The sequence below is a fragment of the Sinocyclocheilus rhinocerous genome, unplaced genomic scaffold (genome assembly GCF_001515625.1).
Source record: "Sinocyclocheilus rhinocerous isolate Xijiao unplaced genomic scaffold, SAMN03320098_v1.1 scaffold2043, whole genome shotgun sequence".
In the NCBI taxonomy this organism is placed as follows: Eukaryota; Metazoa; Chordata; class Actinopteri; order Cypriniformes; family Cyprinidae; genus Sinocyclocheilus; species Sinocyclocheilus rhinocerous.
The window spans coordinates 314518-332445 of record NW_015652169.1 but is presented as its reverse complement, the minus strand read 5'-3'; the positions used below and the strand labels follow the sequence as shown (position 1 = coordinate 332445).

Sequence of the window (17928 nt, the reverse complement as noted above, 5' to 3'; positions counted from 1 at the left end):
CTGCCTTAAGTCTGGAACTCATGGACATCACCAGAGACTGGGTTTCCTCCTTTGTGATGCTTTGCCAGGCCTTTACTGCAGCTGACTTCAGTTGTTGTTTGTTTGTGGGTCTTTCTGCCTTTTTGTCTTCAGCAAGTGAAATGCATGCTCAATTGGGTTGAGATCAGGTGATTGACTTGGCCATTGCAGAATATTCCTTTTTTACCTTCAAAAACCCCTGGGTTGCTTTTGCTGTATGTTTTGGGTCATTGTCCATTTGTACTATGACGCGCCACTCAATCAACTTTGCTGCATTTGACAGAATCTGGGCAGAGAGTATATCCCTATACACTTCAGAATTCTTCTGGCTGCTTTTGTCTTCTGTCACATCTTCAGTAAACACCAGTAATCCAGTGCCACTGGAAGCCATGCATGCTCATGCCATCACACTGCTCCACCATGTTTCAAAGATGATGTTCTATGCTTTGGAACATGAGCTTTTCAGAGCCTTCTCCATACTTTTTTCTTCCCGTCATTCTGGTACAGGTTGATCTTAATTTCAGCCATCCAATGAATGCTTTTCCAGAAGTGGTCTGGCTTTTTTTAGATTAAAGATAAAAGATCTTTAATTCAAATTAAAGATCAGAGTGTGCACATTAAGCCCATATTCATTATTTAACTGTAACTTGAATATGTTTTGGTCAGCAGCTAAAATAATAAAAATTGTGCCTGTGTCCAAATATATATGGACCCAACTGTATATATATATATATATATATATATATATATATATATATATATATATATATATATATATATATATATATATATATATATATATATATATATATATATATATATATATATATATATATATATATATATATATATATATATATATATATATATATATATATATATATATATATATATATATATATATATATATATATATATATATATATATATATATATATATATATATATATATATATATATATATATATATATATATATATATATATATATATATATATATATATATATATATATATATATATATATATATATATATATATATATATATATATATATATATATATATATATATATATATATATATATATATATATATATATATATATATATATATATATATATATATATATATATATATATATATATATATATATATATATATATATATATATATATATATATATATATATATATATATATATATATATATATATATATATATATATATATATATATATATATATATATATATATATATATATATATATATATATATATATATATATATATATATATATATATATATATATATATATATATATATATATATATATATATATATATATATATATATATATATATATATATATACATACATACATACATACATACATGTTCTTCTTGTATGCTGTATTTATTTGATCAAAACTACTGTAAAAACAGTACTACTGTGAAATATTATTACAATTTGAAAGAACTGTTTTTTTTAACATACTTTACAATATAATTTATATCTGTGATGCCAATACATACATTAAGATTAATTTATAAAGGATCATATGACGCTGAAGACTGAAGAAATGACTTCAGTTCTTTTAAATTGTAATAATAATTTCACAATTCACATGTTTACATTTTTATGTTTCACATAATTTTCACATTTCAATGTTTTAATTTATTTTTAATTTTAATATATAACATAAAATATTAAATAATCTCACACCTTTACTAGTCTGAAATGTTTTTTTTGCTTCCATTGCAGTGTGTCAAATACACAAAAGCAGAAGTCCACAAAGCAGACTTTTGTACCCTGTAGGAGGACATCAGTCCAGAGCTCTGGGTCTGTTGAAACCACAGAGTCTGTAAAAAAGGGCCCTAAAAGCATCAAAGCCAGTCCTAACAAAAGCTCAGCTCAGTCTCAAGAGGAAACCTACAGGGTATGCAAACTGCACTGCACAGGTCCAACATTTCTCTTTATTAAGCAAAATGAATATTTGCAAAGAGTAATGTGCGTGTGTTTACATGCAGGCAATTGTGGAAGAGCGAGACCAGGAGCGCGAGCGGCGCTGGAAGGCAGAGCAGGCTGCAAAGAGACTTTCTGAACAGGTCAAGAACTTGCAGACTCGAGCCAGCGAGGAAAAGGACTTGCAAAGTTTGGCCTTACACACCACAGACAGGTGAGGGCATGTAGAGTCCTCTGTTAATATTGATAAATATAGTTTCACTTTGTCTCTTTGTTCTGTTTTACTTTTGCATTGAAACCAGTGTGAATAAAATGAATGCAAATTGAGCAGCCTAATTAAGAGTCCTACTGTTGAGAGTCAAAGTAATATATATATTTATATATTACCAACAAACGCAATTAGCTGCAACATCTATTATCTCACTCATTCAAGCACTCTTTTCCATCAAGGACACCTAACAATCTCCAGCCATCCAAGTGTTTGGAGAGAATCTTTGGTTTGACGTATTGCACCTAATTGGTGTCAGCTCCAGCTGAAATGTTGGATCTGAATACACTTGAGTATAATTAAATTTTATTAGAAGTTTCCAGAGACCCTACTGCAGGGCCCTGATGTATGAAGCTCTGCCTTCCCACCTGCATGGCAGTTTCTGTGGCGTGATGCCGGCTCTGATATTGTGCTCTAATATTATAGCCCACACACTCCGTCTGGTGATAAATCGTAATTATAATGGAGATTAAAGTCATGGTGACAGGCACATGTCTGCCGCAGATCATCAATCAATCCTAATTGCCACCCCTGCAGCACTTTGCTGCTAATGACTCTCGCCTCACAGTCCAGTGTCTGTTTTGTTAACTCTTCGTCTGCTGAGTGTGTGTGAATGTAAATTAATGTAATAGTGTCATGTATTAATTGTCATTAAACAGAAGTTTTAGTGAGTTATTAATTTATTACTATTGTGGAATGTATCGGAGATGTAGCCTAGTATGTAGTGGCAACATGCTGTGCCTTTGTGTCATTCAGATATTCTGTATTGTATTTGGTTAAAAAAATTATTTTTGACTCATTTCCTATATATATATATATATAAATATATAAATGCTGTTCTTTTTACCTTTTTATTCATCAGAGAATCCTGAAAAAAAAATGCACAGCTGTTTTCAACATTGACAATAATAAAAAATGTTACTTGAGCACCAAAACATATTAGAATGATTTCTGAAGGATCGCATGATACTGAAGACTAGAATAATGGCTGCTCAAATTTCAGCTTTGCCATCACAGGAATAAATTACATTTAAAAATTCTAATTCTCCAAAACTCCAAACTTTTGAATGGTAGTGTACATGAATATGCATGGTGAAAGAATTAATTTTCCAAGATATTTTGAAAAAGCAGCTCTGATCTGTCTTATTCCTTTAGGTTGAAGGAGATGTTGTTAAAAGAGCGCTCTGATCGGGCAGCATTGCAGACTCGTTTGCAGGAGTTGGAGGAGAGATACAGGTCTACGTTAGAGCAGCTGGAGCAGGTGCACAACCGGGAAGACCAACACAAGAAGGCGCTGCGCAGTCTGGAGGACAGCATGACCAAAGCAGAGGCCCTCAGGGTCCAGCAGCGTGCAGAAGAGGTAGAACACTTGCAGTCCATATCTTCAGTAGTGACGGATCCATAGCATGAACTGAGTGCTCCAGTATACTGTAAAGAGTGGCACAGGTTCATGTCTGAACCATACATCCAGTCTTCACTGAGCTGACAAGAACTATTCCTACTTACAAGAATGCTTAGACAGTGAAATACTGGTAGTCATCTAAAGGGCATTTTCTGTGGGATGGTTCCAGAAGCAGTTCCCAGATAAATATACAGGCATATGGCTGAATTGCAAACATGTTTCAATTCCTTTTTGACATTTGAATCCTTTGAATTGTGTTAGAGGAATATTTACACCTGACTTTTGCATGTGTTTGAACGGCTGCCATGAGAAAGCTGCTACTTGAGCAGTTATCTACTTATAAAGTGAAAAACACTCTTCAAAATAAAATTGTTTTCTATATAACATTTAAAGTGAATGACCTGCTATATTATTTCAGATGAAGAGGACTTGGGAGTTAGAGAATAAAGCATCTGCCTTAAAAAGGGAAGTTGAAATAATCCGTGCATCGGCTCGACAGCACAAAGAGAAGATGCAGCAGTTGCATGAACTGTTGACTTCTAGGGAGGAGATGCACAGGTACACAAGCACCACATGGAATCGTGTCCATGATCATTTTATACAAAGAGTGACTGCCTGAAAATGGTTCAGTTTACAAACAGGAAATTTCAACTGTTTCATCTTTCACCTGTTTGACTTTGTGGGACAGGAAAGAGCTTGCAACGCGGCTGCTTCCTGGTGGGACTGAGTTTAAGGAGGCTGTAGCCAAAGAGGTGGTGGCGATAGAGCAGAGATTTGCTCAGAAACAGACTGATTTGGAACAGAAGTTTTCTGATGCTAGGAGACAGTATGCTGCTCTAGAGGATGAATTTCGCATGGCTCTCACCATTGAGGCAAAGCGTTTCTCAGAGGTAAATCTAAATTGTGGGGTAACATTTTTAGTCTAAAAAAAACAATTTACATTTTTGCTTGGATCGATGCTAAATTTGAACCAAATGAGGAGGAGAACACTTATTTGTAAAACTTTAAGTTAAATGTATCGGCTTTGAGAAAACAGAAATAAACAACAGTAATGATGTGATTGTCAGTGCAGTATTTAAAATCAGTGCTGTTTTAGTATTATGTATGTACTATTATAGCTTTTAGTAATATTTTGAATAATTTTATATTTTTATATTTTATTTTCTATGTTCTTTTGTCATACATTATTTCCCTAATTTTTTCTGAATAGTTTTTATTTTTATTTCAGTTTTTTTCTGTTAGTAGTAAGTTTAGTACTTCAATTTAAAATTATTTCAGAGTTTTTTTATGTAACATTTATATTTTTGTTCAGCTGTATTTCAGTTAACAAAAATGTTGAATAGTTTTAGTTAACAATACTGCCTGAAATGTCAAAAATGTTAATGACACGAGCCCCAGATTTTTCAGACTGGTTACCCTTACTGTGTGTGTGCATGTGTGTGTGTTTGTGATTTGTAGGTAAAGGAAGGGTTTGATCAGGTATCTGCTGAACTCTTAGACGTGAAGTCAAGTCTCAGCCTGTCTCAGCAGAAAGAGAAGGAGTCAGCCTCTTTGGTGCAGGAGCTCACAGCTATGGTGAAAGAACAGAAAACACGCATTGCTGAGCTCCTCAAAGCCAAGCGAGAAGCCGCCGCTGAGTTCAAGGTATGACCAAAAGATTTTACTTACAAAAAGTTATTGATTTTGTTGTGTCCTTTGTGGATTTGTGTCAAATCATCACATATCAGATTTCGATAACTTCTTAAGTAATGCTTTATAAATCACATTGTGCTCCGTTTTTGTATGCTAGACCCGTGTACACTCATTGGAATCCAGGTTAGAGGACGATAAACGACTTAACCTACAGGTGGAGCTACTGAAAAAGGACAAGTCCAAGCTGCTCTCCCAGCTTACTGCTCAAGAGTCTGTCATAGATGGACTACGGGCAGAGAGGAAGATCTGGGGCCAAGAACTTACACAGCAAGGTACTTCAGTAACTTCAAGAAAACTTTAAGAAAGTATAACCCAAACATAGCTAATTTTTGTATTTGTCCATTTATTTAGGTGCATCCTTAGCGCAGGACCGTGGTCGACTGGAGGCCAGAATTGAGGTTTTGTTAGGCGAACTGGAATCGCAGAAGAAGCAGAACGAGAGAGACAATGATGCACTCAGGATTAAAGCTAAGATTGTTGATGACCAGACAGAGACTATTCGTAAACTAAAAGAGGTAAAGTCCTACTTACTCAAAAAACACTATAAACTAAGATATAAATTAGATAGAAATAAATAAAGTGAATATTTATTGTAGTTCAAATCTATCAAAAATATGTAATTACATCTGCTAATTTAATGCATTAAGTACAAAATAAAATAGTCTAAGAGAAAAATCTCATGTGTGATAGTGTCAGTTTTCATCGCCTGGCTCACTTTTCTCTGACATGTTGCTTCTATAGGCATTGCTGGAGCGAGATGAGCAGATCCGTAAACTTCGTTATGAGAATGTGCAGGACCAGCGAAAGCTGAAGCAGCAGCTGGAGGAGGAAATGGCCTCTGCAGTGGAGCTCAGAGACACAGTGGAGCAGCTCAGCATCAGGAAGGAGGAGCTGAAACAACAGCTCCTTGATAAGGAGGCGGAGCTTGATGAGGTTAAAGAGACATACAGGTATGGAATAACACTGGTTAAACTGCAAACATCTCATGATTCCAAGCTTTCACCCTAACTTATTATTATGGACAGTATGTCATTGTTTGAAAGGGTGTATGCTGATGTCTCACAGCATCACACAGTTGCTTAGTAATATGTTAAATATTTTTAATTTTGCAGGGCCTCAAGTAAAAAATGGCAGGAAAAGGCAGAACTGTTGAACAGGCTTGAAAGCCAGGTGAAGCGAATGAAGGAGGGTTTTGATTCCAAAGAGAGAGCACTGATAGAGGAAAAAGACAAGGCTTCACAAGCACACCGGTATGAGATGGGCAGCAGGCCCTAATTTGGCTAATGAAGTATATACAGTATACAGTAGTATACATTTGAAACTTTTTTTTTTTTTTTAGAGCGGCAGTGGAGAAGCTTCACAGTGTGGATGATGCCTTCCGTAGACAACTGGAATCTCTGCAAGCTTCCCATCAAGCTGAAATACTTAGTCTTGCGAATGACAAACAGAAACAAATAGAAAAGGCCAACCAGAAGGTATTACTGCCACTAAAGTATTGATTTATATGTATTGGTTCACTGTATTGTCATTTATATTGCTAGTGTTGGTACATGCAGGCAAACTGCTAGACCAAAGTGAGCAGACTAGAATGAGTTGTTTTTAATTTAATGTCTTGATGAATTGGATGATTGACTGGGAGAATGCTTTCTCAAGAACACATTTATTTGTTTATTTTGTTTAACCACAGGTACTCCAGGTGGAGGAGGAAATGCGCCAGCTGCTTGAGGAAACTGAGAGTAATAAAAGGGTAATGGAGGAGAAAATGAGACGCCTCACACAAGTGCTGAAAGACTTCTAACCTCCTATCCATTACAAACCAAAGACAAAAACTTGGAAGATGCCTTTTTCAAGACTTATGTCAATGTCTCTCAGTCTGGCTGAGAACATATCCTGAAATTATTGTACTTCTGAGTGTCTAGCCTACTGTATTGCCTACTGTTTTTTTGGCTTTATGCTTCAAATTATATAGAAAATCGCAGAAACTGTGAAACTTCTTTTTTTTAAATTACAAAATCATTCATAAATTATATATATGTATCTTTTTTTCTAAAACGTTTGTACCTTGAGCATAAAGCAATATATACTGCACTTTTTAATATACCATAGGCTTTTTTTGTTTGTTTAAATTGTATAATTTACTTTACTTTACTTTACTTTGTCATTTAGCAGACGCTTTTATCCAAAGCGACTTACAAATAAGAAAAAGTAATTAAAACTAAAAGCTAAAACTCTATAAATACTATATAGATACACACATTTAAGAAAATAAAAGAAATTAAATAAAAATGACAAATGCATACAACAACATTTCAAAACTAAAACATTTAAATGAAAACAAAAATATAATATGAATATAATATAATATAAATATAATATAAAAATATAATAAATATAGTATAATTAAATTATTAACTCCTTGTTACGCTGTTTGTTGTGTAATTTTGGAGGATTATATTAAAATGTAAAAGTGTGTCGAGTTCTCAAAGCATTTCAGTTGCATGTACCTCTTGTCCGAAGTCGAACGCTCAAGCAGAGACGTTGTCATAGTAACGGTAATCCAACGTCATTTCCTCTCATTTAAAAACCCTCGAGCCATCGGTAGAAGTGTAGCCTGAGGTAAATAAGTGCAAGAGATGATTGTTGCTCCCCCTCACCGTCACTAACAAAACTGAGGTAGACCTCCATACCTCTGAACGAGACAAAGAGGGAGTTTTTGAATTACATCCCTAAAAACACCGGGCGTTTGGATGGTATGGCTGAGTCGAACAGCGCGAGTTTTCCTCACACGACACCGAACGGGTCCAGTCGCCATGAGAAGAGTTTGGGTCTCCTCACGGTCAAGTTCGTTACTCTGCTTCAAGAGGCCAAAGATGGAGTGCTTGATCTCAAAGTGGTGGGTTAAAATACATTTACAAGCGGCGGAATGAATGAATGAAACTCGACAGATTGTTCTGCGAGGACGTCTGTCAAGAGTTACACAAAGAAACTGTTCGTAAGTTACCTGAGTGGACTTTCGCTGTCCTGTGAGGCTTTTACTCTCAATTAGATATATACAGAAATACGTGTCTGGCTCGTAGTTAATTAAAAGTTTTAATGGGCGAATAGAAATGGCGTGTTATTGTGACAGAGGAGATTTTGAACAGAAACCCGTGGGATTCTCTCACGGCAGGTGTTTGTTACCTGACGCTTGAGGCAGCAGAGACGCACTATGTGAATCCACTGGAGACATTATTCAGTCTAATCACCTGCTATTTTCCGTTAACGTGGAGCAAAATAGGGCCTTCAACTTTTTTCTTTCAGTAAATGGTGCTTAACATCCAGAAATAGTTTTAAATGAGAGGTTTGAAATATATATATATATATATATTAACCTTGTATATTTATTGTTAGTGTGTAGTTATTCATAGACGTGTAATTTCCACACATTAAATAAAATGTGATATTTTTTTCATGCAGTAACACTACTACCATTGAATGCAAAATACATTTTATGTAAAAATTATTTATAGATTATTTGTATACAGAAATGCTGTAAATTACTAAAAATAATAATAAAAAAGATATTTTGGGCTGTCCTAATTTAAGGAACGTTTTCATTTCTTTTGTAATGTGGTAGATTTGTGCGGTAACATAGTTGCATTAATATTATTATTATTATTATTATTATTATCATTATTATTATTATTATTGAGTAATTAGTTAATAATTTAAAAATGGCTTTATTTTTATTTCAATTTATTTATTTACTTATTTTTGAAAACCTATTTATTTATTGTTTGTTTATTTATTGATATACTTCTTTCCACATATTAAATAAAATATTAGATCTTTTTTCATGCAGTAACATAACCAGCTGTTACTACTATTGAATACTATTGAATAGATTTGTAATGAAACAGTGTTGCATCATCATCATCATCATCGTCATTTAGTAATTCAGTTATTTTAAAAATATTACTTTTTTGTTTTATTACTATTAATTATTTTTTGTTTTATTACTATTTTTTTTTATTTAATTTATTCAGTTATTTAAAACGTTACTACTATTGAATATTTGTAATGAAACAGTGTTGCATCATCATCATCATCATCGTCATTTAGTAATTCAGTTATTTTAAAAATATTACTTTTTTGTTTTATTACAATTTTTTTTATTTAATTTATTCAGTTATTTAAAAAAAATATTTGAGGATATGTGCCTCTGCTTTAAAAACATAATGGGACAACAAATTGGAATGTGCCTCATTTTGTTACTTTCCATTATATTCCCATCAGCTGTCATGCAAGGACAGACAATGGAGATATTATGTGAATTTCGGTGCATGAGGTCGGTGTGGCCAGTGCTAGCACACCTGCCCATGCTCCTCATCATGGCACACTTACTCATGATAAACTCTACTGATAACGGTCGAGAGCTACTAAGTTATCTAAACCCATTTTCAATCTATATATCAAACCAAGCTATTGTTTGGTCCCCTAAATAGCCAGTTCCTCTTATCTGATTGGATGGTCTCTGAAAATAACATTGTGATTATTTTCATAGGCTGCAGACAGTTTGGCAGTCAAACAGAAGAGGAGAATCTACGATATCACCAATGTTCTGGAAGGCATTGGGCTCATTGAAAAGAAGACCAAAAACACCATTCAGTGGAAGTGAGTACAAAGAGTAGGGAAGTTATCAATGTGCTATCAAATGTTTCGCTAACATTTTATATGCATATTGTAATGTTGTGTGCATTCTTCGCATACTTAATGTAATATGCTTGAGTTGTGTCATTCTCTAAAGCAGTTGCTTGTCTTAATTAGAGGGGAGAGTTCAGGCTGCCAGCCTCAGGAAGTTCTTGAGGAGGTAGAACTTCTCAAGGCAAATATTGCTGATCTGGAGATTCAAGAGAGAGAACTGAACATGCAGAAAGCATGTCTGCAACAAAGCATCAAACACCTGAATGAAGACCCCTCCAGCTGCAGATATCCTTACTCGCAGAGTATCAGCCAGAAAAAGTTGTTTTGTCTTTATTCTCGTCTGATATTTTTCCATTTTTTGGTTGGTTCCCCTGGTAATTAACAGTCCCAGAAAAATGCCATTGTCAAAGGAGTGCACCTAATTACATACTGAGTGCTATAACCTGTCCTTCTTTGACTGTGAGGTGTTATTGTTGGGTGTTTCAGTGGCCCCAGTCCAGTTTTTCCAGTCTCTAGTCTATTGCTGGTTCATGCTAGAGTTTCCTAAGTCTTACCCCACCAGTTATTCCTCTTTGGATTAAAGTGGTTTATGCAAAGTTCAGCCTTTTATCTCAAAACTTATAATGTCATGGAACAGAGCCTCTTAAGGGAACACAACCCTCTACGGACACCGTGGCAATTGAATCGCCATTGGCTAGTACATTTTTTAGTTTACTCGCCAGACATATATATATATATACATACACACACACACACACATATAGTAGTCAACATTTGAAGTGGATCAAAAGTTAATTTAGTAAATTTAATAAAGTTAATCAACGTTGTCCTAAGACAAGAATGCATGTATGTGTGTGTTTGTAAAATGCCAGTTTTTTTTAAATATCTGAAAGTACACTCTTAACACCAGTCAGTCAAGCATTATAATACGATAATCAATATTATTTAATGTTAGAACTTTAGGAATTAGAATTAAAACTTGATAACCATGAATGAATGCATATTAGTCATTTTAGATAATAGGTGAGCGCCAGCCAATGAGATTGCCGTTTGCGCATTAGTTTCACCTACTACCGGAGAAACCGGCAGTTCTTCGGCGAGTGAAAATGTCTGTGCTAAACTTAATACTTAGCCTCCAACTCACACACTGGCGAGTAAAATCTGAGAATTTATTAGCCATTGGCTAATATTAGACATCATTTAGTCGCCAGAGTGAAGATTTAGTCGCATATGCGAGTGATTTACTCGCAATGTAGAGGGTTGGAACATGATGATGGAAAAAATATAAAAAATTATATATCAATCCTTTTGCCTTCTCTGGAAAAAAATATTGCCTCCCCTTGAGAAAATACATGTTTGATAGAACACAACAGCATTGAGCATTGCTTTCAGTTGCAAATATTCTTGGGAGAACACAAAAGCAATGAATTACAATTTTTCTTCATCTCATGTTTTGATGTTTTGCATTCTCTCTCTCTCTCTCTCTCTCTCTCGCTCTCGCTCTCAATAAAAAAAGAAAGCATTCACCCGAGAAACTTTGCTTGCGATTGCAAAACCATTGAAATACAGTTTTTCCTCATCTCATATTTTGTCAATCCTCAGTTTGTGTTTTTGCAAATAAATGCATGTTTCTCAGGAGAATGCAAAAGCACTGAATTATAATTTTTTCCATCTCATATTTTAATGGTTTTGCTTGCTCTCGAAAAAATATTGCGTTCCCCTGAAAAATTTTGGGTTTACTTGGGAGATTATGAACAACCAAAATACTGAAATATAGTTTTTTTTCTCCCATCTCATGTAATGTTGTCTCTGTATCATGGGTACATTTCTATGTGGAAAAATTTACAAAAGGATTCAAGATGGATTGCATTATCACTTGGTACATGTTCCTTAGCATTGTATACATACAGCTACGTGACGCATGAGGACATATGTGATGCATTCGGTGGGGATACTCTTTTAGCTGTCATAAAACCACTGAATTTTAGTTTTTTCCATCTCATATTTTAATGCTTTTGCTTGCTCTTGAAAAAATATCGCATTTCCCTGAAAAACTTTGGGTTTGCTTGCAAAAGCACTGAAATATAGTTTTTCCTCCCACCTCATATAATGACTCTGTATCATGGGGTCCATTTCAATGTGAAAAATATACAAAAGGTTGAGGAGACATTGCATTATCACTCGGTACACGTTCCTTAGCATTGTATACATTCAGCTACGTGACACATGAGGACATATGTGATGCTTTCAGTGGGGATACTCTTTTAGCTGTCATGGCACCATCAGGAACACAACTGGAGGTTCCAGTGCCTGAGATGGTACGTTACACCAACCTTGAGCTTATTCGCCATTTATCCTTGAGAATAATTTGAGTGAATTTTACATTTATGCATATATTTTTAAGTGTTCATTTGCTTTTGTTTGCATTTTTTGGTTGTTCATAATCTCCATGCCTTTTTTTGTTGATTCAGGGCCACAATGGTCAGAAAAAGTACCAAGTGAACTTGCGAAGTCACTCGGCTCCCATCCAGGTGATGCTGATAAACAGAGAGACGAGCTGCTCCAAGCCTGTTGTTGTCCCCGTCCCACCTGTAGATGACATTTATGCCATGCCGACTCCTCCTAGTACTCCAGCAGGGGTGCAGAGATTCCCCATTTCTTCAGCGGAGTTCTGTGACCTGAAGCGTGGGCCGCTCAAAAGCCCCGCTGCAGAGCACCAACTCACACAGTCCTCCACGTCCCCCGACATGCACATGGGTACTGCTTTTATTCAAACATGCCCCTGTTCCTTAAGGTGTGATTGATATTTGTAGCACCAGTCATTATTCTCTCTGCATATTAAAATAGGATAGGAGAACATTTTTCATCAATGAAAAAATTACATACATCATCCTTAAATATATATGACATTTATATACAGGAGTTGAACAAAATAATGTGAACACCTAGGAAATAATAGACAATACTTATTTTTAAAGGTGTTTGCCACTATTTGTCTTTAATACAGCTTCCAACCTTCTTAGAATTGATTCATACAACACTCTTTGGTGGATGCTGGTTTTGTGAAACTATCTGTGGTGGGTTTTTTGTGGAGACACGGTCTTTGAGGTGAATATTGTGGTTTGCTGTCACTTTGTAGCAGTAATTCTGTGTTTTGGACACAGTGCTTTTAGTGTTTGATGGTCCCTATCATTCACTTTTAGTTTTCCACAACTATTCTTCACTGATGAAGTCTTGCTATGTTTTGTGTACACAGTCAAAATGGTAAAGACTGATTTTCTTAAAATGCAAAAATAATTGGCCCATTAAGTTTGCAGATGCTTCTGGTACACAGGCTTCCATGATTTGTTGTTTTTGGAAGTCTGACAAATCACCCATTTCACTTGTACTAAACACTGCTGAACACAACGAATACTACTCTGATTTACAAATTAGAGAATATAGATGAAAAGATAAATAAAAAATCATTTGTGCAGGCTACAGTGAAAAACAAACATTGTGTATATATTAACCCCTATATATAATAATGGGTGTTCACATTATTTTGTCCAACCACTCTATTTATGATTATACATCCATATACACTACTGTTCAAAAGTTTGGGTTCAAAAAAGTCTTACCGATCCCAAACTTTTCAACTATTGTATATCAGATTGTATACAACATTTGAATATGACTGATTTTATTTGTATATTTTTCTTCTCTCCTTTTTTCTTTTTAAAGAATGCAACTCTGAGTCCCCTGTCAGTCAGTGTTTGTTGATGCAGGGGTCTCTAGGTGGTCCTGAAGAACAGCAGAGGGAGATGGGGGGTCAGGATCTGCAGTCCATGCTGGAAGAAATGAGGGATGAGAGAGAAGGTTACATGGATTCCATTATAACAATATACGATTTTTCCAAAGCAGTTATTTAAAAATGAAAAAAAAAAAGGGTTATTTTTGTATTTTCAAGAAGAAAATGTACACTTGCCTTTTTCTTCTTCCTCCAGGTGTTTCTAACCTCATTGATGAACTGATGTCTTCAGATGGTAAGTTCTTAAATGTTATCCAGTCATTTATTTGCATCAGTGCTGGCCTTCTGCACAGCCCCCTTGTGGTCACACAGAACAGCTTCTTTTCGTTATATTTGTTCTGACTTGAAGCAGTTCACTGCCGTCCTTATCAATTAATCATACAGCTAGCAGTGCAGATAAATCTTTTTAATATGTCCTGACCAGAGGAGGATGGGTTACAACAGCTGAGTGATGGTTCCTCTCATAGTTTTGTTCTCCTATGCATGCCAGTTTTTCCTCAGCACTTTTGCCTCTGGATTGATGCTTTTTGTTATGAGTTCATTTAAGTTGTGAAAGGTATAAAAATAAAATTGGAAATCAATTTGTTTTTTTAATAATCACCAAAAGAATCTGTATGCATATCTAGTTATATATATAGGGCCTTTCGCACCGCTTTAGTTCCAGAACTAAATGGACAGTACTAAAGTACTGGGACGATTTTGCGCGAACTATTTCCCAGTACTATTTAAAGGGTTGCATTCGCACCGAGAGTGTGTACTAGGAACCGGTCGACAGCGACGTCATTTGTGCGCGGCGTTCAACAACGAAAACAAAGAAAAACAACATTAACAACAGGAGGATGGAGGACGCTGTGATCGGCGCTGTGTTTTTGTTGTCTCGCGGGTTTTACAATAATGGAGATGGAAAGTTGCCGTATACGTAAAGCGATTGAAAGAACGGAAAGGAGGACTAAGAATCTCCAATGACAACTGGCAGTGCTACATTTGCTACAAGTGCCTGCCCTTCAGCGTCCGTCCATCTATCGCTGTTCTCCATACTTGCGAAATAAGTTGACACAATGTTTACAGTATGTTTACACGGCGTTAAAAATCATGGTGGGTGAGGGCGTTTTCGTACGCGTTTGGCCAATCATTGTCTACTTACGTCACGATTAGTACCAGTTGTGCTGGTTAGACCCTGCTCGGGAGTAGGAATTTATTTGGTTCTCGAAAAAGGCAGTCCGGTACTAAAATCACTCCCAGTCCCGGCGGTGCGAAAACGGCAAAAAGTGGGTAGTTCCACAATTAGTTCTGGTACTATGAAAAGGTTCCTGCGGTGCGAAAGGCCCTTATATACATACATACATATATATACACACACACACAAAATACACTACAGCCAAGTTTTGGGTCAGTATTTTTTCAAAAATGACAGTGAAGACTTTCTTTCTTTTTTTGCTTTCTATTCATCAAAGAATCCTAAAAAATGTAGTATTTCAGTATTGATTCGGTTAGGAGGGGGGCCTTGGAGTGAAAAAAGGTTGAGAACCACTGATTTACAAGCTATGAGAATTTCATTTCATTTTTTGAGAATTTCATTTACTGGAACACATAAATGCAGCCTTGGTGAGCATAAGAGCTTCAAAAACATCTTTTTGACCCCCAAAAGTTTTAACAGTACTGTATATCTCTTATTTATTTAGTTAGTTAGTTCCTTAGTTAATGTATTTTGGATAAACCCCAATCTGCACTCTGTGTAACTTTTTTGTGTGTGTGTGTGTTCGACCCCGGTAGTTTTCCCCCTGTTAAGGCTTTCACCCAACCCTGGTGTGGATTACAATTTCAACCTTGATGACAACGAGGGAGTCTGTGACCTTTTTGATGTGCAGATTCTTAATTATTAAAGCATGATTCATGCCACACCGGTCCACACTTGCTTTCATAGGACAAAAGCGGAGGTAATGAGCCCCCACCACCACCACTGCCAACGGCTGCATTCCTGCCTCAGCGTCCGCTCCTTGAACCTTGGCTTGCACTCAGTTTCACATTCATTTACATTTCATCCTTCGCTTGGGTTCTTAAGTCCTTAACAGTGTTGTCCTGTCTGCCCTCAACTGACTAATGTTTCAGAGGAACAGACAGGAAAGATAAACCCCTCCCACCTGTACTTTAGACACTTGTGTGTGTCTGTTGTCTTTTTGTTTGATACAGTTATTAGTTTGTTTCAGTTTTGTGACTTCGCTCATTGTTCCTAATGAGTGATGGTGTAATTCACTGGGGTGAATGGAGGGCAGTTGAATGTAATCTGCGGAATTAAAACCACCCAAACATGACACACTAAGTTTTGGCTGTACACTTGTTGGAACATGTGCCTTACGATCATCTCTTTGTTCATTATTCTTGTCCTTTCTGTGCCATCCTGTCTTATTATTCACAATACGTTATAAACAGTTCTAACTTTATCTTATCACATATTGTAAGCTGGAGCTCTACAATTTGACATGAAAACGTATAATATAATTTAACAGCACACACACTTTCATTTGAATGGCTCAATTGTGTGTCTAACTATTTAATCACAACACTAACTATTTGTATGTTGGTTGTTTTGAAGTCCATTGATAGAAACACTGTGACACTCATCTGTGTGTATTTATATTGAGTTATTGTTTGTCTTTGTTACTGACTGCCATGTTGGAATATCACTTTGCTGTTCACCTTGTTGTGAAAAGCTCATTTGTTTTTTATTGTTTGTGTAGAGGCAATCCTACCTAATTTAAAAAGTGAACGAATATAATTTGAAATGTAGTGTTTTTGAATCGGAGGACAGGAAGATGTTAAACTGCCTTGGATAATCTTTGTTTATACATTCCACAAGATTGTGCCTTACGCAGGTTTTTTTCTATTACTGTAAGTAACTTTATTTTCTCTGTATAGGTTTTCTAATCAAAAGAGCAATGTTTTTGTTCTGTTGCACTTTTTTAACCAAAGTTTTATATAAAAAAACACTTGCTATTGCTCAAGTATTGTGATCATTTTGGTTTTGTGTGGAATCTAGTCTTGGAGAAGAAACCTATTTTTTTTTGTAACACTGCAATATATCACACATGAAGCATTCTTTTGGGTTGTGTCACAATCTCTTCATTTCATGAAGTGGCTCAAGGCCTCAGTTTATTTTCAGTCTACAGCAGCTCTGCATCTTTCTTTTACTGGTAATTTCGCATACAGCATTGGTATTTTTAAGGAGCATTTTTTTAAAAATGCTTTTAAATATACCAAATTTTGTGACCTTAACAAACCAGAAGGTTTAAAGGACAGTGACATTTATATACAGGAGAGTAAAGGACAGTTTTACAAATTGTTTAACCCTATAAATCCTACTGTATCATATTGCATACATGAATTTCTAAGGCCTCTAATTTTCCAATGTGATCAAAACTTTACTTAAAGTTTTTTGTGCACAATCTTGAATATGTCCCCTCCCCTCTGATCGATCTTTTTAGCACAGGGTTAAAAAAGGGTTAGATTTAGAAACAATCTTGTCTCTCTCTAAAGGCCATTGTACTTTATAAGTATATTTAGATTTATTACCTCTATATCAGTATGTACAGTCAAAGGTTCGGTCACAACTAGGCCTACTATATTTTACACATTTTAGAATTGTCAATTTTATTTTTTTTCAGTTATCTCAGGAACATTATTCACAAAGAATAAAAATAAAAGCAAGGTAAGAGTATGCCATTTAACTATTGTATGAATACATCTATTATACTGTATATGTCTTTTCAAAACTCTTATTTTAAAAACTAGTCAAATCATACTTGCTTTTAAATGCATATTCTATTTGCATTCCTTGCTGAAGCATCTTTTGAGAAACAAAACATCTGGGCTTCTATGAGTATAGTGAAAAGTCCGATGGATTTCATTTGAAATGTTTGTTTGGATTCTGCAGCTGGTGTTAATACAAATGCTATGTCACATCTGTGACCCATAGCAATTTGCCAAGACTGCTGCTCTGGTTCTTCTCAAATTCTTCAGAACATAAGTAATCTCTGAAGTAACGTATTTATGAGTTAAATGCACATGAATGCCATGACAAAGTCATAATTACAAGCGGGAAACTCAGAACTTTA

General features: G+C 35.3%; 2 protein-coding genes across 4 annotated transcripts in view; both read left to right on the top strand.

Annotated features, from left to right (window-relative positions):
* Positions 1–7426, top strand: part of LOC107713973 (leucine-rich repeat and coiled-coil domain-containing protein 1-like) — an 18731-nt gene extending 11305 nt beyond the window's left edge. For all 3 annotated transcript variants that reach the window (XM_016519652.1, XM_016519653.1, XM_016519654.1), the window contains exons 9-20: positions 1781–1955; positions 2047–2195; positions 3405–3609; positions 4070–4209; positions 4340–4541; positions 5110–5295; positions 5441–5615; positions 5695–5858; positions 6085–6293; positions 6456–6593; positions 6683–6818; positions 7031–7426. In XM_016519652.1, coding sequence (XP_016375138.1) covers positions 1781–1955; positions 2047–2195; positions 3405–3609; positions 4070–4209; positions 4340–4541; positions 5110–5295; positions 5441–5615; positions 5695–5858; positions 6085–6293; positions 6456–6593; positions 6683–6818; positions 7031–7141 — 1990 coding nt within the window. In that variant the 3' untranslated portion in view covers positions 7142–7426. The remainder of the gene's footprint in view (positions 1–1780; positions 1956–2046; positions 2196–3404; positions 3610–4069; positions 4210–4339; positions 4542–5109; positions 5296–5440; positions 5616–5694; positions 5859–6084; positions 6294–6455; positions 6594–6682; positions 6819–7030) is intronic.
* Positions 7427–7853: 427 nt separating this feature from the next.
* e2f5 (E2F transcription factor 5) lies at positions 7854–16708 on the top strand. The gene is made up of 8 exons (XM_016519670.1): positions 7854–8236; positions 9887–9996; positions 10150–10311; positions 12236–12344; positions 12498–12783; positions 13750–13884; positions 14013–14051; positions 15590–16708. The coding sequence occupies exons 1-8, from the start codon at positions 8096–8098 to the stop codon at positions 15697–15699; spliced, it is 1092 nt and encodes a 363-aa protein (XP_016375156.1). The 5' UTR covers positions 7854–8095; the 3' UTR covers positions 15700–16708.
* The last annotated feature ends 1220 nt before the right edge of the window (positions 16709–17928 follow it).

Bases quoted from the DNA above. Each gene is read 5' to 3' on its own strand.
- e2f5 (XM_016519670.1), top strand. From the start codon at position 8,096: ATGGCTGAGTCGAACAGCGCGAGTTTTCCTCACACGACACCGAACGGG. The intron at 9,997-10,149 runs GTGAGTACAAAG...TGTCTTAATTAG, and splicing joins AAAAACACCATTCAGTGGAA to AGGGGAGAGTTCAGGCTGCC. The intron at 13,885-14,012 runs GTTACATGGATT...TTCTTCCTCCAG, and splicing joins AATGAGGGATGAGAGAGAAG to GTGTTTCTAACCTCATTGAT.